This window comes from Astatotilapia calliptera, chromosome 23 (assembly GCF_964374335.1).
Source record: "Astatotilapia calliptera chromosome 23, fAstCal68.1, whole genome shotgun sequence".
Taxonomy (NCBI): domain Eukaryota; kingdom Metazoa; phylum Chordata; class Actinopteri; order Cichliformes; family Cichlidae; genus Astatotilapia; species Astatotilapia calliptera.
The window spans coordinates 25,587,995-25,608,692 of record NC_137443.1 but is presented as its reverse complement, the minus strand read 5'-3'; the positions used below and the strand labels follow the sequence as shown (position 1 = coordinate 25,608,692).

Sequence of the window (20,698 nt, the reverse complement as noted above, 5' to 3'; positions counted from 1 at the left end):
AGAGGAGTCGCCACCTGCTGGCTGTTAGAAAACATGCAGTTTTAAGGCCCCTCCAGACTGACCTGATCTGTGCATGTAAATTTGGTTACTGGCCACTTGGGCACAGGTTCAAGAGGAGGAACAGAGCAAAGGGATGAAGTATAAGTGACAGGAACGATAAAGAAAACTACATACCACACTGTCACACAAGAATCTCTAAATAAAGGTCGTGACAGTCAATTTTAATGATTACAGGTATTCTAATGTTAATATTAAGACTGGTGGGTGAATGATGTGGGTGATTTAGTGCTTAAAACATTATCAAACTAAAAATTTAAAAAAGGATGAGGAGACGTACATTTTCCAGCGTTGATCCTATTGTGATTCTTTTTCAGGTCAGATAGCGAATCAAAGCGCCCCGCAGTGATGGACGTTAGCGGTCAGGTGAGGAAAGTCCCCGTGAGGATCATTCACGCTGAGACCAGCACAGGACGCGAGGGTCGAGCCTACCTGCCTCAGAACAGCGGGTCCTGCAGCCTGTCCGAGCTGCCACCACGCATCCCTTCCCTGGGCGCCGCGGAGCGCTTGTCCTCATCTCGGTTCAGCACCTACAACCGCCAGGCGGCACAGGAGTCAGCCCCCGAGACCAGTTCACCTGGGCCCCAACATTCAGAGGAGGACGCCAAGAGAGAGGAGCTGGTGAGGGACATTATGGGTAAAGACAAGTCTCTGGTGGACATACTGGACCAGAGTGGCAGGAAGACCACCATGGACCTGATGGAGGGGCTCTTCCCACCAGAGGAGGAGATCCTGGAGGGGGCCCAGCAGCGCAGGAAGGCCTCAACTGGATCCAGACTGCTCACATCGTCCCCCAGGAGCACAGACAGGTGGGACACTGCAGCAGGAAACATTTAAAATGAAACCTTTCTATTCAAAATGTGCATTTTGTGATTGGAGTAACAGTAAGTGGATCTAGAAAGGCTGATTTTACACACAAGATAACAGCTGTTTCAACAAGCTTATTGAGGAGATTAAACAGTGTGTTTCAGACAGAGGATAATCTGAGTCCAACTTTGAGATAAATTACAATTATTCCTAACTGTAATCATGCAAAGCTACCCTAGTAGAGTCCAGGTATAAAAGTGAACTGCTGGAGAATGAAGCGGCCACTGCAAGGCTGATTTTCCATTTGCCAGACTAGCCTGCCCTCTGTTGGACAAGTGTTGCAATTTCGATTTCTCCACTTTCCTCGAAATCATAATAATAATAACTTTATTATTACAGCACTCTTCAAAACAGAGTTACAAAGAGCTTCACAGTTAAAATAAAAGCTGGACATTGTAGATAAGTGTACATGTTAAAACATACAGACACATGCATACATACATGCATAGGGCTGTGCGATATGGCCAAAATCTCATACCCCGATATAAGAATTCTATCATCCCGATAACGATATAAATCACAAAAATGTAACATTTTCTGTAAATTCTGTGAATCTCGGGCAGCTCGACTTTCGTGAAGTGTTTCCAGCTGCGCGTCGTGTACCTGCAGTCGAGTGTTTTAACCGATGCATGAAACTATACATTTTTAGACACAAGTTGTAACGGCCGCTGTTTTCTTTGTGAGTATTTATTACACGGCGTGCTGCGGGGAAAAGTCTGTTCTAACGTTTGAGTCTAAGGTTTATTTTTTAACACCTGGCGGCTCTTTTTTGCTTCTCATCCGTAAATACTCTGCATAATCTTTCAAGTGATTCAGTTTATTTTGAAAAGTCTAAACAGGATCTTGGGCTTTATTGTGAAAGGTTTATGTGGAACATAAACAAGCGGACACGCGATGCTGTAACCACAAAGCATAAAGACAGACGCTTGTCCGTCAGTAGTGTGGTTATATTAAATATAAGAAAAAGAGAGAAGTTTAAGAAATTAACATAGCCACTAATCAAACGAATCAAACCATCAAAACGAAAAAATATTGCCGTAAACAGCTTATTTTGCGACACCACGAAACAAACGATAGCATAAAATGAAACGATAGACGTTTTTATATCGTCATCCGATATATATCGTTATATCGAACAGCCCTATACAGTACATGCATGTTTCAAACTATAACAACAAATGAAGGAGAACAGATTAAGAAAACACTAACCTATAAAAATGAGTTTTTAGCATTCACTTAAAACAAATAACAGAGTCAGCCAACATTATTGAAGGATGTTGTACAAAATCACATTTAGTAAACAAAAACATATTTGTCTAGACTGTTGCTGGCTACTTTTTAAAGCTATTTGTGGCAAAAGGCCTTTCCTATACTAATAAAATGCAGTTATGGTCAGGAGTTTCTATCCACTCATCATGGGTGTGAATGTCATGGTAATTTGGTGCTTTAAAGGATTTCTTTGAACTGTTCCTTTCAGGGATGGAATCATTGTACAGCATATATCTTTAATGACTTTAAAAACAACAACTCAACAAAAAATACATTAAAGCTCAAACATAAACCTACACTTCCAATCATTTTTGGTAAAATATCCCTTAACAAGTTGTCCCTGGATCAAATGCTTTAGGTAGCCATCAGTAAGGTTCTGGTATAATTCTGGCTGATATTCGATCACTCTTCTTGTCAGAATTTGTAGAGTTAATTTAAATTGGTTTATTTCCAGCACAGATCAAGCTTTTAAATGTAGTCCAGAAATTGGTTTGGGGTCGGGGCTTTGTGAAGGCTGTTCCAGTAGCTTAATGTTAGCCTACTTTATCCATCCAAAACCAGTTTTGATGTGTTTGGGATCATTGTCCTGTTGAAACAACTGTGTCCAAGTTTCAACCATCTAGCTGTTGATCTGAGATAAAGTCGAAGAATGTGGAGGTAGTCCTCCTCCTCCTTCATTATTCCATCCACTCTGTGCAACGCACCACTGGCACCAACACAGCACCAACACAGCACCAGAGCATGATGCTACCACCACCATGCTTGACAGCTGGTACAGTGCTCTTAGGTTTGAAAGCCTCAGCTTTATTCCTCCAAACATACCTTTTGTATTTGTGGACAAACAGCTCAAACTTTGTCTTGTTTGACTACAAAACATTTCTCTAGAAGACATTTGGGTTGGGAAGATTTCATTCGAGCTTAAAGGTGTTAATTTGTCAGATTTCCTGGTCAGCACCCTCTTGAATCTTGAATCTCAATCCATGACGATGTAAAACTGGCTGTATTGTGGACAGTAATGCTGGTGTTTCATCAGTTTCCAGTTCATGGTAGGATTGAGCCTTGGTGGTTTCTGGGTTGTTCCTGAATATCCTAACCGATTTCCTCTCATCTGAGGATGACAGCTTGTGTCTTTATCCACACTTTTACAAAGTTGTGACATATCTAAATAACTTTTCTTAAGTTCAATTGTTTGAACTGATGATCGCTTGAACATACCGAATGTTTTTATATTTTGGTGTCATGACCAGAAGAGTTCCAGTTGAGGACTTCGAAGATTTTGGGTGCAGACGTGCAGTGTCAGTAAAAGTTGTGTCAGAGTGTTTGTGTTTGTCCTTGTGCATTTCAGAAGGGAGGAGGAGGAAGTGTCTGTGTCAGCAGCCGCCTCACTAGTCCCCAGCTCCTCCTACTATAACACGTCCGCTCCTAAAGCTGAGCTCCTCATCAAGATGAAGGACATGCAGGAGCAGCTGGAGGAGCAAGACTCAGAGGATGAGCTGGATGTTGATCTGGTCAATAAAAAGGTAAAATATGCCCACTTTATGTTTTATTATGCATGCCATTCTGCCATCCTAAAGTAGTAAATGGATTGTTTTTATGTGTCTACTTCATCAACTTCAGCAAGAGCTGATCTCCAGCCTTGCGAAAAAGCTGGAGGTGCTCCGGGAGGCAAGGCAGAGCCTGCAGGAGGATGTGGAGGACAATGAGGCTCTGGGCCGTGAGGTGGAGGCCATCGTGCAGCGCGTCTGTCAGCCCAACCAGCTCGACAAGTTCCGCATGTTCGTGGGAGACCTGGACAAGGTGGTGAGCCTGCTGCTGTCACTGTCGGGCCGGCTTGCCCGGGTGGAGAACGCCCTCAACAGCCTGGAGGATGAAGCACCACCAGAAGAGAAGGTAACCCCAGACACTGTCCACCAAATCGACTGCTTCCCTCAGCTTTATGGAAGTTTACACTAAGTTTTAGGACTTTGTTTAGCTCTTAATTTTATAGTTTTGTTTATGTGTATTTCACAGCACATTTATTGTTTGTAGTTTACAAATATGAACACGTCTGAAAAAGATGAAAAGCTTTGAGCTAATCTATTTAATCATCCCTCCTGAAGCCCAGTGACAGAACAGCAGCTGCAATAACAACAGTACAGTAAAACAATCTTTACCTTCTGTTTATGTTCATAAAAAATGCTATTTGAATTCACTTAACATACAAAACACTGTATTTGTCCATGGATGCCAAACGTGTAGTTTAATAATGTATCTATGTGTACCTTAATAATGTATGAACATTTTAGTTCACAGTACTGTGCAAAAGTCTTGAGCCAACCCACATTTCTTTACATTTTGTTTCCATGGATCCAGACTTTCTCTGAAGGGTTTAGCAGGCTTTCTGAAGGTCATTCTGGATATTGGCTTCATTCATTTTTACTTAGTCCTTTACTTTAGTCCTTGTACCTGACCTGACGTAAAAAAAAAAAAAAACTAAAACAAAAACAAAAAAAAAACAGAACAAAAGGCAGAAACATCCTAAGCTTTGAATCCTTCAAGAAGCCTGGAGAACTATTCCTGAAGATTACTTAAGACTACTTAAAGAAATGACAAGAAAGTAGACTGTGCTGAAGAATAAAGGTGGTCACACCAAATATTGACTTTCAAGCTCTTAGTATTGCACAAAGACTCTGTTTTTGCCTTATCTGCTGTATTTACATGTATGTTTGCATGTTTCAATAAATCACTGCATATATTTCCTATTTTTCTAACAAATGTAAAGAAATTGCACAGTACTGTACCTCTCTGCTGTTATGAAATGAGCTCTCTGCAGTAAAAAACAAATGCAAAAGAATAATCATATGACATTATTGTTGTTGGCAGCTTAAATCATAACTGGAATTAAATTCAGGTAACGAATCTACAGTGCAGCAGATATGGCACATAGTTCCCTCAGGAGCTGGCTTTAACTGTGTTTGTCTCCACCAATTTACCTCTAGGACTCTAAATGAAGAATAATCTAGCTTAATGAATGCTGGATTGTGTGAATACGTAACTGCTTCCTAAGAAGTTTTCTGTTTTACTGTTTTTGCTGCACTAAGCAGGTTTAATGTGGTTACATGATCCATAGATGATGTTCTAGATTAATAACTCATATCTGTCCTCCATCAGCAAACCCTGACTGAGAAGCGAAAGCTGCTGATGCGGCAGCACGAAGACGCCAAGGAGCTGAAGGAGAACCTGGACCGTCGGGAACGACTGGTGTCCAGCATCATGGAGGCCCACCTGGACATGGAGAGCCTGGACGACTACAGGCACTTCGTGAAGATGAAGTCTGCGCTCATCATCGAGCAACGCAAGCTGGAAGATAAGATCAAGCTGGGCGAGGAGCAGCTGAAGTGCCTGATGGACAGTCTGCCACTAGAGCAGAGGCCATTGCTCTGAATCAGACAAGAGGATGAACCATGTAGCAGTTTTATATGAACATCTTTGAATTGCGTGTGAGTTTATGACCTCAGCCTAGATTTGATGCTGGTGGAGTTGCTGTTGTTTGTTAAAACCAAACTGAGGAGCCTCAGAAACCAAATCAGACACCAGGATTAGTCAGTTACACCTTAAACAGCTTAGAGTGGACCACCACTGCTCATTTCCAGCTCAAATTGTGATTCTTGGACTCTAATAGAGTAGCTTCACATGACTCACAGGTTAAAATTGTTCCTTTTTTCTGGGCCCTGGTGCAGCACGACAACAGCTGTTTTACCTTCTATATGTCTGACTGGTTGCCCCTCGTAAACAGTGGGTGGGACTTCTCCACGACATAATTTAAAGCAAAGACTAGAAAAAAACTGTCCAAAACCGAGTGTTTGGATCTTTTGGGCCACAGGGATGGCCATACGTAGTATGAACATAAACATAGAGCACATATAACAGGTCCACTTTAAAACTGTGGGGTGTTTTTGATGGTCAGTTTTTACTCAGAAGGATTCGACAAGAACACAAATGTGTTGTCATTTGATTAGTGGAATCATGCCAGGCATGTTTGTCTTGGACATACAGGGCGGCAAGATACCTCTCTGCTTTGGTCTATTTCTCACATTATTTTGCTGCTTAACAGACTTAATTAAAGTCAGTAATAGATAAAACCATTATTGCGTGCAGGTGCTGTATCAGAACTCCCCTTTTGGCAAAATGGGCTCAGAGTGTCAGAACATTACTCGTTACCCAAGCAGAGGCTGACAAATACAGATGAAACCAGAAACCATAGACTGTATATAAAAGATGGGGGACCACAACGTCACCATTTGGTTAGCGAATTTCGCTTATGAAGCCTTAGCTTGAGATTTTTTGGTGTCTTTTATGGGCTCAAAATGTGGTCATAAATATTTTGTACTTGTAAATCGGTTTTGTACTTGTAAAAAAGATTTGTATGTGTAAAAAAGATTTGTATGCGTAAAAAAGATTTGTATGTGTAAAAAAGATTTGTATGTGTAAAAAAGATTTGTATGTGTAAAAAAGATTTGTATGTGTAAAAAAGATTTGTATGTGTAAAAAAGATTTGTGCGTGGACTTAGCCCAAAAAACCCCTGCAAGTTACAACTACGAATTTTGACCCTAGTTTTCTTCCTTTAAGCTGATTGGTCAATGTCATGTCAATCACAAATTAAACAATCCAATCAGAGAACAGATGGGTTTGGCTGTCAGAGGGGCGCTTTTTTGAACTGCAGGTCCTTGAAGGGTAATCTCTATATAAATATCTGATAGCAGCTAGGTCCCCTTACTTTCAGCAGCTGTTGAAAGGATAAAGTTGTGGTATATCAGTGGTTAGAAATAACATTATTACTTTAGGATTAGTTTAACACAACGTCAGGGCTGACCCGGGACCATTGCTGTGAGTCACAGTGCGCAGCATAAAAGTCCTTTCACATCAGACACAGGATGTGCTGCTAATGCTAATTGCTAACTAAAAGCAAAGGATCCAGAATTTGTTGCTGGCTGCTGGGCTCTGTGGGTTTTTGCAGCAGTTCTACCTGTACTAGATGCACCTGCTCCTTGTTGTTTTTATCTCTGACTTTATGTGAACTACAAGAGTTTGTGGGGTTTTTTTGCTAGTTCTTCAAATGTTCAATAAAAACATGTATGCTAATTCATAACGAAGAAAGCTTTGTAATGAAGACTGTCATTTCCAAAACACTGCCCCCCCTGCGTCCGCAGCGCTGTTGAAAAGGCTGTGGAAGTCCCTGTATTAAACACGTAGTCCTGTGACACAAAAATCACCGAACTCGGACGACCACAGACTGTTTTCCTTCGTGGTGATGAAGGAAAACGCTGGGTTGGCATGTTAAAGGGCATTTATTCCCTTCAAAGACCTGCAGTTCAAAAAAGCGCCCCTCTGACAGCCAAACCCATCTGTTCTCTGATTGGATTGTTACATTTGTGATTGACATGACATTCACCAATCAGATGAAAGGAAGAAAAATAGGGTCAAAATTCGTAGTTGTAACTTGCAGGTTTTTTTTGGCTAAGTCCACACACAAATCTTTTTTACACACACACATCTTTTTTACACAAACAAATCTTTTTTACACACGCAAATTCTTTTTACACATACAAATCCTGATTTACAAGTACAAAATATTTATGACCACATTTTGAGCCCATAGTCTTTGTGCTTCAAAAGCAGACGTGTTGACAGAGGGTTGGACTTGACAGAGAAATCAAAGACACTGTACACCCATTGGCTAATGACTCATGATTGACAAGTTGTTAGCCAATGGTATGCTCACACTAAACTCATGTGACTACAGAGAGGAAGAGGAGTGCAATCAATAACTGGGCCCAAGTTACAGAGACATGGTTGCAGAATTTAACATGAATTTGTATGATTTCAGTTTTTCCCCAGCCCTCCCTTTTTTTCTGTCTTTATATTAAGCCCACACTTCTTTATATTAAAATAGGAGCCCCAGTGGCCCACAAAATGGTGACCGCAAGCATGTCTTCTTCTGATTGTCATTGGTGTCAGTAGACTGTCCTCTTAATAGACAGGCTTTGTGACCCAGAGTGAAATACTGATATTGTGGAATATTTTTATCAAGCTGCACAGAAAACTTTGCGGCTTCATGTGAATAGGTCTTTGGTGATTGATCTGATTGGTTGCCATGTGTGTCACGTTTCATTCAAAAAGACTTGAAAACAGTAACTGAATAATTAAGTAAGTGTTTACTTTGGTCACAAAGATCTCTTTACTATTAGCCCCCTATACAACTGGAAGTCTTTTTAAACTAAAGGTATCGCCCCCTGGTGGCCTTTATTTTTTTTAAAAATGCAAGTTTAAGGTACTGCAGTGACGGCTTCCTGTTCCAACTTTTATATACAGTCTATGCAAGGAACTCAAAGTACAGCTTTTTGTGGAAGAGCTGCGCCCCCTGTCTGTTTTGTGGAGTAAAGCAAACCAGCACAAAGTGAACCAACTCTATGATTTTATCACACTATTTAAACACCTATTAGCCAAGGTCAATATATTTATCAAGTAATATCACAGTAAGGGTGAGTTTTAATACATACATATTTCTACACTGAGTGTTAAATGCTGATAGTGCTGCTCGCTGTGTGAAGCCTTTCTAAGCTATGAAACTGAGCCTTTATCTAGACCCTTGTGAAGTTTAATACATAGAACCGCTACCACACGTGAATTATGATATTTTCCTCATTCCCCGTATGAAAGCTGCGTTTCTTTTGCACCTCGTAAAACCAAAGCTCATAAAACCAAATTACGCTGTTACTTTGCTCACCCTGCAGTGTTTCCAGTCCCCTCTAATGTTCTTTTTATTTAACTTGCTGAAAGTGACTGGGTCACGTATGTTTTATGTTTTTAAGGTAATATTTCGTAGTAATTTATTGTAAAGCTTTGTCTGGAAATGTATGTAAAGAAACACATAACTGCTCAGCAAACATTTCAACTTGGATTACCCAGTGAAAATCATTTCTTAAAAAAAAGAAAGAAGGCAAGTTGTTTAATTAAAAAAAATTTTCATGACATAGTTTTTTGTTGTCTAATAAGACTAGAAAGAACATGTTTGAATCCAAAATGGTAAAAAGAGTTACGATCTGTTGAGGAAAATATTCTTCTATTACAAACTGTTGCTGTCCAGATGTTATTTTTACATGTGATGCACATCTCATTTTAGAGTGAAGCTATTTTATTTATGCCAGAATAAAGGGTGAATTTGATAAAAACTGGACTATCTTCTCATGACACAGTGCTAATGTTCCTCCTGCTTGTTTTCGATACAGCAGTGCGTAAATAGTGACTGATTTTCTGCTCTCCCGAGTAAAAGGACTGAGACACTGCTGGTGTTTCTGTGGAGGCCGATGTAAGAAGTAAGCATGTGAAGATGTGCCTGCGGTAGCCTCATGTACAGCCCACACTTCATGTTTGCTATTTGCAGATGGCCTCCTTAATGCCTCTCTCAAATTTTAATATCAGACAAAGATAACCAGAATAAATGAAAAATGCAGTTTTTAAATGATCATTTCATTTACAGTGGGGCAAAAAAGTATTTAGTCAGCCACCGATTGTGCAAGTTCCCCCACCTACAATGATGACAGAGGTCAGTAATTTGCACCAGAGGTACACTTCAACTGTGAGAGACAGAATGTGAAAAAAAAATCCATGAATCCACATGGTAGGATTTGTAAAGAATTTATTCGTAAATTAGGGTGGAAAATAAGTATTTGGTCACCTCAAACAAGGAAAATCTCTGGCTCTCACAGACCTGTAACGTCTTCTGTAAGAAGCTTTTCTGTCCCCCACTCGTTACCTGTATGAATGGCACCTGTTTGAACTCATCATCTGTATAAAAGACACCTGTCCACAGCCTCAAACAGTCAGACTCCAAACTCTGCCATGGCCAAGACCAAAGAGCTTTCGAAGGACACCAGGAAAAGTATTGTAGACCTGCACCAGACTGGGAAGAGTGAATCTACAATAGGCAAGCAGCTTGGTGTGAAAAAATCAACTGTGGGAGCAATCATCAGAAAATGGAAGACATACAAGACCACTGATAATCTCCCTCGATCTGGGGCTCCACGCAAGATCTCATCCCGTGGGGTCAAAATGATCATGAGAACGGTGAGCAAAGATCCCAGAACCACACGGGGGGACCTGGTGAATGACCTGCAGAGAGCTGGGACCAAAGTAACAAAGGTCACCATCAGTAACACACTACAACGGCAGGGAATCAAATCCTGCAGTGCCAGACGTGTTCCGCTGCTGAAGCCAGTGCATGTCCAGGCCCGTCTGAAGTTTGCCAGAGAGCACATGGATGATACAGCAGAGGATTGGGAGAATGTCATGTGGTCAGATGAAACCAAAGTAGAACTTTTTGGTATAAACTCAACTCGTCGTGTTTGGAGGAAGAAGAATACTGAGTTGCATCCCAAGAACACCATACCTACTGTGAAGCATGGGGGTGGAAACATCATGCTATGGGGCTGTTTTTCTGCCAAGGGGACAGGACGACTGATCCGTGTTAAGGACAGAATGAATGGGGCCATGTATCGTGAGATTTTGAGCCAAAACCTCCTTCCATCAGTGAGAACTTTGAAGATGAAACGAGGCTGGGTCTTCCAACATGACAATGATCCAAAACACACCGCCCGGGCAACAAAGGAGTGGCTCCGTAAGAAGCATTTGAAAGTCCTGGAGTGGCCTAGCCAGTCTCCAGACCTCAACCCCATAGAAAATCTGTGGCGGGAGTTGAAAGTCCGTGTTGCTCGGCGACAGCCCCAAAACATCACTGCTCTCGAGAAGATCTGCATGGAGGAATGGGCCAAAATACCAGCTACTGTGTGTGCAAACCTGGTAAAGACCTATAGTAAACGTTTGACCTCTGTTATTGCCAACAAAGGTTATGTTACAAAGTATTGAGTTGTATTTTTGTTATTGACCAAATACTTATTTTCCACCCTGATTTACGAATAAATTCTTTACAAATCCTACCATGTGAATTCATGGATTTTTTTTTTTCACATTCTGTCTCTCACAGTTGAAGTGTACCTCTGGTGCAAATTACTGACCTCTGTCATCATTTTAGGTGGGGGAACTTGCACAATCGGTGGCTGACTAAATACTTTTTTGCCCCACTGTATTAATAAGGGGAAAAAAGCCTAACCTACTTGTGTGGGAAAAGTAAGTGTGTCATAAACCTAATAACTGGTTGTGCCACATTGGCAGCAAGAACTGCAATCCAGTGTTTGTGATCCCTGTCAATAAACCTTTGACATCACTGCAGAGGAATTTTGGCCCTGTCCTCTTCACTCACATCGGAGGGTTTTCCATCTGAACGGCCTTTTTAACACCATACCAAAGCATCTTAATCTGATTTAAGTCCAGAGTTTGACTCGGTCACTCCAAAAACCTTCATGTCTTGAACTGATGGTCGGACATCCTCCTTCAGAGCAGAATTCATTATTCCATCAGTTACAGCAAGTCGTCCTGAAGCAGCAAAGCAGCCCCATCACACTACCACCACCATGTTTGACTGTTGCTGTGATGATCTTTGTTTGAAACGCTGTTGGTTTTATGTCAGATGTAACAGAACTCAATTGTTCCAGAATCATCAAGATGTTTTTGGTAAATGTGAGACGAGCCTTTGTAATCTTTTTAGTCAGCAGTGGTTTTCTCCTTGAACTCTCCCCCATTTTTGTCCAGTCTCTGTCTTATTGTTGAATGTGTGACACAAGTGAGGCCTGCAGTTCTTTCAATGTTGTTCTTATGTGACCTCCTTGAGTAATTTTGGAAGGTCGGTCACTGCTGGGAAGATTCACCACTGTTCCAAGTCTTCTCCATGTGTGGATAATGTTTCTCACTGTGTTTCACTGGAGACCCAAAACCTTAGAAATGGTTTTGTAACTGAACTTTTTTATTGAAAAGGTTGTCACCATCAGGGCTCTTATCACAGCTCCTGACTCTGACCCCTCTGTCTCTGTCCCTTGCGCTGCTGTTTTCACTCAGTTTGAGCTTGTGACGCTCTCCTCTTTAGAGGAGGTGGTTCGCCATATTAAGCCCACAGGTTCCCCACGGGATCCTGTCCCTCCACAATTCTTTAAAGAAATTTTTCCTAGTATACAACAGTATGTCCTTGACATTATTAACAGCAGTCTGTCTTCTGGTGTGGTTCCTGCAAATTTCAAACATGCAGTAGTACAGCCACTGCTTAAGAAACCTGGCCTTGATCACACAGTTTTAGCGAACTATAGGCCTATTTCCAAGCTGCCTTTAGTCTCCAAGGTTTTAGAGAAAATTGTTTTTAGTCAACTGAAAGATTTTCTAGATGAAAATGGAATCTTTGAGGTTTTTCAGTCAGGTTTTAAAACCCTTCACAGCACAGAATCTGCATTACTAAGGGTTTTTAATGACATCCTTCTGGCATGTGATTCTGGTAACCATGTTGTTCTTGTCTTGCTTGACCTAACTGCTGCCTTTGACACAGTAGACCACAATATTTTAATTTCTCGATTACATGATGTAGTGGGTATTGGTGGCACTGCACTCAATTGGTTTAGGTCTTATTTGTCAGATAGAACTTTCTCTGTCAGCCTTCTCGGTTACGAATCGTCTTCTGCTCCTCTGTCATGTGGTGTCCCACAGGGCTCAATTTTAGGGCCACTGCTCTTTTCTCTGTATCTACTGCCTCTGGGTTCTATCCTTAGAAGGCATGGGATCTCATTTCACTGTTATGCCGATGACTGCCAAATTTATTTGACACTAAAACGCAAGGATGCCATCTCCATAAAACCTCTCTTGACATGTCTAGATGACATTAAAGCTTGGTTGGCTCGAAACTTTTTAAATTTTAATAAAAAGAAAACAGAAGTGTTGGTGTTTGGACCCAGTGGTCCCTGTGAGTCCTCCTCTGTTGTTTTAGGATCCCTGGAAGTCTATTTTAAATCTGTTGTTACTGACCTTGGTTTTAAGTTGGACAGTGATTTTAAATTGGACAACCAAATCAGAGCAGTGGTGAAGTCCAGTTTTTATCATTTAAGGCGACTGGCAAGACTAAAATCTTTTCTTTCGAGGCAGCACCTTGAAACAGTGATCCATGCTTTTATTTCTTCCCGCCTGGACTACTGTAACTCACTTTATGTGGGGGTCAGTCAGTCATTGCTCTCACGTCTGCAGCTGGTTCAAAATGCGGCTGCACGACTCCTAACAGGAACTCGAAAAAGAGAGCATATAACCCCTGTGCTGGCCTCTCTGCACTGGCTGCCTGTGTCTTTTAGAGTTAATTTTAAAATTCTTATGTTTGTTTTTAAATGCCTACACAGTCTTGCCCCGCCTTACCTCTCTGAGCTTCTTCATCCCCACATACCCTGTCGGTCTCTCAGGTCAGCTGACCAGCTGCTCCTGGAGGTACCGAGATCCAGGAGGAAGCTCAGAGGGGACAGGGCCTTCTCTATTGTGGCTCCAAAATTATGGAATAATTTGCCCATGCATGTTAGAGAGGCCCCTTCACTGTCCACTTTTAAATCACGTCTTAAAACCCACTTTTATTCCTTGGCTTTTAACCTCAGTGAGACTTAGTTTCTTTTTTAATGCAGTAGTTATTTAATTAATGATTTCACTCTTCTTTTATTTGTTTTTTATTTATATCTCATGTAATTTTATTTTACAGTTCCAATGTACAGCACTTTGTGTCAGCTGTGGTTGTTTTAAAGTGCTTTATAAATAAAGTTGATGATGATGATGATGAACCTGTTCCAGAGTGATAGATGCCACTGACTTTGTTTCTTTAAATTGTGGTCGGTGGGTCAGACAGGTTCTGTTTAAGTGATTTCTAACTTAAGCAGGTTTGACAGTAATCAGGCCTGAGTGTGTTTAGTGAGACTGAACTCAGTTTTGGTTAATCACCATTAAATTCAAGATTTTCCCACAGGGCCAGATTTAAATACATTTTTTTCCCTTAAGAAATGAAAACATCATTTGACAGCTGCATTTTGTGTTTACTCGGGGTACCTTTGTTTAATATTACATTTGTCTGATGATCTGAAACATGTAATTGTGACAAATATGCACAAAAAACAGGAGGAAATCAGAAATGAGGAATGGGAAACTTTTTCACAGCACAGCATGTTAAGAATGGTTGTTCAGCCTTTCCTATGTAAAGATCTGAACACTCATCACATATGTGCACAAATATGAACATAATCATTAAATGTAAGCACTTAGAAGATCGATGGGCATGAAAATAGGGAAAATAGGGAAAAATGTAAATTAAAATAACTGGATTTAACTATTACTGTAGCAATCAATTGACAATTACACCTTGTACTTAAACATACCTTAAACTGAACTTGTTTGGTGGCACTAGAGGAAAGGCATGTTTTATCATCGGCTGTGTGCATGAGTAATGATGTCTGCACACTCCTGCGTACAGGAAAAAAACAAGTGACTCACTTAAAGCAGCATTTTGGGCTCCTGTTACAGGTTTTAAAGCAGCATCTGATAGCTGTGTCAGATTACCTGTGAATAAAAAGATTAGTAAGGCACCGATAATATTTAAATAACAAAGATATTTGGTTTTGACCTTTGAAACAGTCACATGTTGTTTCTGTTTGTTTTGGTTGGGCTGAGGTAAAGCAGAGGTGAAGAGAAGTTTGTCATTCAGAAACCATAACCAGGCAAAAAAAGAAGGTGTCTTTATCTGTTGTTTACTCAGTGTTTCAAATATTATATATTATCCATTTTTATAACTTTGCACCGTGACGTTTCACAGCCACTCCTGTCTTTTATTGTCTCTAAGGGATCAGAGCTTTTTTCTCCTTCCCAGAACCCTTCACCTTAGTTCACTTTTATTTATAGCACATTGCACAAGCTTCATATTGTAAGGTACATATGAGAAAGAAACCTCAATAATCAGCAGCACCTGGTGACAGCAGGGAGTAAGAACTCCTTTTTAACAGAACAGAAGCAGTCACAGGGAGGGACGGCCATCTGAGAGATCACCAACAAAAAACAAAGCACTCAGGAGAGAGTCGGCTAGAGTTAACGACCTGCAGTAAAGGAGTGGAGGAAAATATCTCAGTGCATCATGGGAAGTCAGCCTGAGTGTAAGACAGCACAGCCAGGGGATGGTTCAAGGTCAGTAATGTTGCTGTGAATGAGTCACTGCTATAGCCAAGCCCAGAGATTCGACTTTACTGTAAGTCCTCCCTGCTGTTGCTCTGATCTCTCTCTTCTTATTGGGAAAGAGATAAGAAAGAGAAAGGCTCTGGATTAAACCTCCCCTCCAGTAAACAGAAAAAATCATCGTCTTCATCACGTTTCCGTGTCATTAAAATATATTTAAAGGGAAGAGAAGAGAATAATAATGTTCAAGTGTTATGCTTAGGAGATACAGTAATGCGCAAAATTCTTGAACCATCCCTCATTTCTTTATATGTTGCAAGGAAAATGGGAAATAAGTGCAGGATTTATTGAAATGTGCAAACATACATGTAAATACAGTATATGGGTAAAAAAAAAAGTTTGTACAATTCTACTGAGCTTGAAAGTCAATATTTGGTATGCTGACCTTTATTTTTCAGCAAAGTCTGAGCTTCAAAGCTCTTCTTTGGATGTTTCTGCTTTTTGTTCTGTTCTCTGTCAACATGATCCCACACTGCTTCAATGATGTTGAGGTCCGGGCTCTGGGGAGGCCAATCCAAGTCTCTTGATGTGTGTGAGTAGAGGACACCTAAATGCAGACTGAAATTACTGGTAGGTCAAATGAAAAACTTTAAGCATACCTTTGATAAACAACCGAGGAAACAGTCCAAAAGAAAAACATGTATGAAAAAGTGGCAAAATCCAAGGAGTCAAGAAAAACCACAAGAGTGGGAACCAGATACAAAAATAGCTAAGAATATCATGGGGAGGAAAACCAAACGTGCTGACAAAGAATAAGTTCAAACTGAAGCTAACATGAAGTAACTATCAAAATAAAGAAATTTCCCACTCGTGGGACTAATAAAGGTATCTTATCTTATCTTATCTTATCTTATCTTACAAAGCAGGAAGTGAGAAGAGAGAGTAAAACGGGGAAATGCAGATACAAATGAACTTAATACAAAGAAAGTGACACAAGAGAATGGAAACTACATGAAAATATAATCACAACTATAAGCAGGAAGCAAAAAACAAAACAAAAACAAAAAAATAACCCCAAAACATAAAGCAAATAACAACATAAACTTGGAATCAACAGAAAATATTAAAGTCTATAATTTAAAAACACTAGGCAAATGACAAGAACTGTGACACATTGTCATGCTGGAAAATGAAGCTGTGACCAATCAGATTCTGTCCAGATGGTTTTTCATGGTGGGTCAAATTCTAATGGGACTTTTCTGAGTCATAATTCATCCGTTTTGGAAAAGATCTCCAACACCACTGACTGAAATGCAGCTCAAACCATGACAGAGCCTCCACCTTGTTTTACAGATGGCTGTAGACACTCACTGTTGTGACTCAAGACCTTTGCTGCATATTTAAACTTCTAAAAGACTCATTTAGCAAACATTTTTACTCTGAATTGTTCTCATTTAAACAGCTGAACTGAAACACTTCAGCACAAACCTTTATGAATTTCCCTGTATGTATAAATCTGCAAGTCATCCTAAATAAGACAGGACATTTCAAAAATAACAAAAAAGCCCCAACAAAGAGCTGTGAAGTGATCTGAAAGGACATAAAGACTAAAACGACTTGACCAGTAACAGCGGCTACATCTAAACTTTTATTCTGTCAATCATTTACAGCTTCGCAATCATGACCAGAAGCTGTATCCAGGTTACCGGTGCACGATGAGGAAGTGCTGCAGGGTACCTGTGAATGAAAAAAGCCTTCCTGTTTGGCAGTTTTAGTCTGGTTTTCTTTCTCTGAAGGCGACTTGGGAGGTGTTCCACGAAAGCACCACTCAGGTACGTAACAAAACCAAGAGTTTCTCTTTAAACGCTGCAGTTTTTTAATGGATTTCAATGACCTGATGTCTTCAAAACTTGCTTTCATCACATGCTGTGTATAATAGATATGAGGAACAAGTGTCGGTAACATGAGTGAGGGTAATCTGCAGGGCTGAATGTTCATTTCATCAATACTGAGAGAAAATGGTGTGTGTTTTCTTTCTTTTCCAGCATGTAGAAAGTTCCTTTAGTTTTAGTTTAATATTACAAAAAGCGAGATACACATAATGTCTGTGGTGTTGTATTTAAAGCCTTTAAGCATTATCTAAAACTCGTTTAGTTGTTAGAGGAGAAACAGAAACACAGTTAATTCCTTTAAAAAGTGGAAGCTAAACAAAGAAATTATAGCAGTTTAGTTGGTGTCAGAAACCAGACAGAGATGACATAGGTCATTATGTACATTTAACTGTGTTTAGCTTCATTGTCAAATTCATTTATGGAAGTCAAACAACTCTGTGAATAATCATAAAACAGCACCTGGACACTGTAAAGCTGTTTCTCACCATGTATGCTCATAAGACTGCATATTTGCATACGTTAACAGTGGGCTTAAATGGGGCCCAGTGAAATTCAAAGGTACTTATCGGTGTCTGTAGTTTATAAATTAACTAAAGTTACCAAAAGAACAGCTATGATTTTATGTATCTACAGCAGATGGACAGTATCTGAAAGTGACGTCTTTAGAAACAGGAAACAGTCCTAGTGGATCAATGGCTGTCAAGAAGCCATTCTTAGAAAGAGAAGAGAAACAGAAAAGGCTGAGCTATGCCAAATTAAAATTACAATGGCATCTACAAAAAATGGTGGAGGCTCTTTCATGGTTTGAGCTGCATTTCAGTGGTGTTGGAGATCTTGTTCATGACGCGACAATGATCGCAAACACACTGCTAATGCAGTAAAATCATACGTGGATAGACAAAAAACAGAGTGGAGCACCATCAGTCATGGATCGGCCTCCCCAGAGTCCGGACCTCAACATTATTGAAGCAGTGTGGCATCATGTTGACAGAGAACAGAACAAAAGGCAGAAACATCCAAAGAAGAGCTTTGAATGTCCTTCAAGAAGCCTGGAGAACTATTCCTGAAGACGACTTAAAGAAATAGCAAGAAAGCTGCCTAAGAGAGACAGACTGTGCTGAAGAATAAAGGTGGTCACACCAAATAATGACTTTTAAGCTTGTTAGAATTGTACAAACTCTGTTTTTAACTTATATACTGTATTTACAAGCATTCATGGGCACGTTTCGGTAAATCTCTGTGTCCATTTCCCATTTTTCTAACAACATATGTCCAGGCAATTTAACACTTCAGGAAATCTTTCTTAAAATAAAAGTGAAGGATACAAAACTAACAGTCTAATATATTAAGAACTTTGAAGAATTTTCACAGAGATACTAAATAAAAATACCTACAGGCTACTTAAAAAGGAAGTACATATGGTATTTATAGGAAGTATGTCTGCACTGAGATGGTGAAGAGGAAGACAGTCCAATTGAAATGCTGCCCTGTAGTCTTTGTTGATGGTGCTTTGTTGCTGCTCACTAACAGCTGTGTCTGTGTTTCTTTCCTCTCAGAGGGAGCTGCAGGTGCTTGTTTAGGAGGTAACCCAGGAGACGAAGGAGGGAAAAAACTGACAACTTGTGAGACGAGAACAGAACAACAGCAAGACTGTGCTGGAGCACCGAAGAGTAAAACATGACAGAGGTGACATCGCCCACCTTCCACCTGTGTTCGGTCTCCTGTTGACACCTTCAGTAGGATCAGGAAATCCACTGCTATGACCTACCTGGCTCACACAGGCCACGCCCAGTTTGGTGCGCTCGGGCTGGCCTGTTTGGGATGGATGCTCACCGGCGTGGCTCTTGGACTGATCCAGTGGAGGGTGTGGCAGGTATCGGACAGGGCGGTGATCACCTCCGGTGTGGCATGGGTCGGACTCTGGAGGGTCTGCTTCGCCAGCCACACCGTGGTGAGCGAGGGCTTCAAGGTTATGTACTGCAGGTACATCATGCTCACCGATTCCTTCACGCCACCTGAGATTGCTGCAGGTCAGGTCCTCATGCTCCTGTCTCTGCTGGTGGGGGTTTGTGGGAACGCTAGTGGTGTTTACTCCATGAGGATCGTCTACTTTGGGATAGGTAAGAACTCTACGGTCCGCCGCGGCTTCATCCTCACGGGAGTGCTGTGCCTCCTCGCTGCTGCGATATCGCTCGTGCCTCTCCTCTGGAATCTGAGCGCTGTGGTGACCAATCAGACCATCGAGTTCCCGCCCGAGTTTAAACTCCCCCCAGCACCTGAATCTCAGCACGTGGGAGGCGGCATTGGTGTCGGGATGGCAGGATCGGTCCTGATGATTGTCTCTGGGATTATTTTCTGCACATACCGATTACCAAAGAGGCCTTTGAGAGAGCAGGTGCACCAGGAAAATGACACCCGGGGGGAAGATAACCCCACATTTGAGCTTCAGGAACACTTGTGAGGAGTTTGTGTGTGATAAAATGGACAAAAAAAAAAAGGTTTTTGCACAGACTTTACACTCGTTTCTTCCTTTTAACTCCTCAAATGTTTACAGTGACTCATCTAGTTTTATAATCTCAAGGAGGATGACTCATCTGCTGACAGCAAACACCCATAACACCCTCACCTTCATATGCCTGAGAAGCAGGAAAATGAAGATAACATGTTTCTTACAAAACAGACAACTCTTTAACTTATGGTTTAAAATTGGAGCCAAAAAATCCCCCTTATAGACAAAAGCTGTTAAGCTACTTTAAAAACTGCATTGATGCGTTAATAACGCTCATCTGCTAAATAGCTGAATGTAAATGTTACACAGTGTACTGAATAAATTATTGTGTGCTGAAATTATTTTATTACACTTCCTTTTCAGATTACGTCACATTTTCAATGTTTTATTGCACCTCGACTGAAGTAAATGTGAAAGTGAGAATACTGTGACGGGGGTCTGTGTGTACAGCGATACCTTTAATCTGCAGATTTCTGAAAACAGCTCAATAAATTAAACACAAACATGAGTCACAAGAAAGGCACTAAGTGTCCCATCTGTAAGCTGTGCTGTGGATGAATGTGGTTGTTTTGTCTCAAACGGGAAAATTCCCACCACTGCTCTTCAAAGGTCTAAAACTGTTTGCTATTTAACCCTCTTAATATTTTATTCTTGACTGTAAATACAAATGATTTTTACTGGTTTCCTTCTGCTCAGTCAGTATCTGACCTTTTCTACTTCCCTTCATGCTTTCGTCATGTAAGCTTTTGTTCCTAATTTTATTCTTAAAACAAAGAACATTGGTACAGTACATGGTAAATTACAACAATAAACAATATAAAATGTTTTTAAAAAATTGGGAAATGATAAAGTACATGATAAAATGCAATATTTTTTTATAAATAATAAGTAAAAAACTAAAATAGAAAACTATAAAAAAAATGAAATGCAAGAATATAAAAAAATATGGCATACTATTTTAGATATTTTTACTAAAGATATAAAGAAAATGGCAATTAT

The 20,698-nt window shown here is 40.4% G+C and overlaps 2 protein-coding genes across 8 annotated transcripts in view; both read left to right on the top strand.

Annotated features, from left to right (window-relative positions):
* The window catches only part of LOC113016327 (protein Shroom2-like), a 32,509-nt gene extending 23,104 nt beyond the window's left edge, over positions 1-9,405 (top strand). For all 6 annotated transcript variants that reach the window (XM_026159079.2, XM_080297711.1, XM_080297710.1 and 3 more), the window contains 4 exons: positions 375-866; positions 3,539-3,713; positions 3,811-4,083; positions 5,344-9,405. In XM_026159079.2, coding sequence (XP_026014864.2) covers positions 375-866; positions 3,539-3,713; positions 3,811-4,083; positions 5,344-5,616 — 1,213 coding nt within the window. In that variant the 3' untranslated portion in view covers positions 5,617-9,405. The remainder of the gene's footprint in view (positions 1-374; positions 867-3,538; positions 3,714-3,810; positions 4,084-5,343) is intronic.
* Positions 9,406-15,282: 5,877 nt separating this feature from the next.
* LOC113016890 (claudin-34-like) lies at positions 15,283-20,218 on the top strand. Of its 2 annotated transcripts, XM_026160050.2 has the most exons (3): positions 15,283-15,890; positions 16,969-17,130; positions 18,747-20,218. In XM_026160050.2, the coding sequence occupies exon 3, from the start codon at positions 18,950-18,952 to the stop codon at positions 19,649-19,651; it is 702 nt and encodes a 233-aa protein (XP_026015835.1). In that variant the 5' UTR covers positions 15,283-15,890; positions 16,969-17,130; positions 18,747-18,949; the 3' UTR covers positions 19,652-20,218. The 2 variants fall into 2 exon arrangements, with proteins under 2 accessions (XP_026015835.1, XP_080153838.1); XM_080297712.1 differs by lacking the exons at positions 15,283-15,890; positions 16,969-17,130 and adding an exon at positions 18,187-18,320.
* Positions 20,219-20,698: the final 480 nt, after the last annotated feature.

What these genes read in the sequence shown, in the direction of transcription:
- LOC113016890 (XM_026160050.2), top strand. Translation starts at nt 18,950, where the DNA reads ATGACCTACCTGGCTCACACAGGCCACGCCCAGTTTGGTGCGCTCGGG.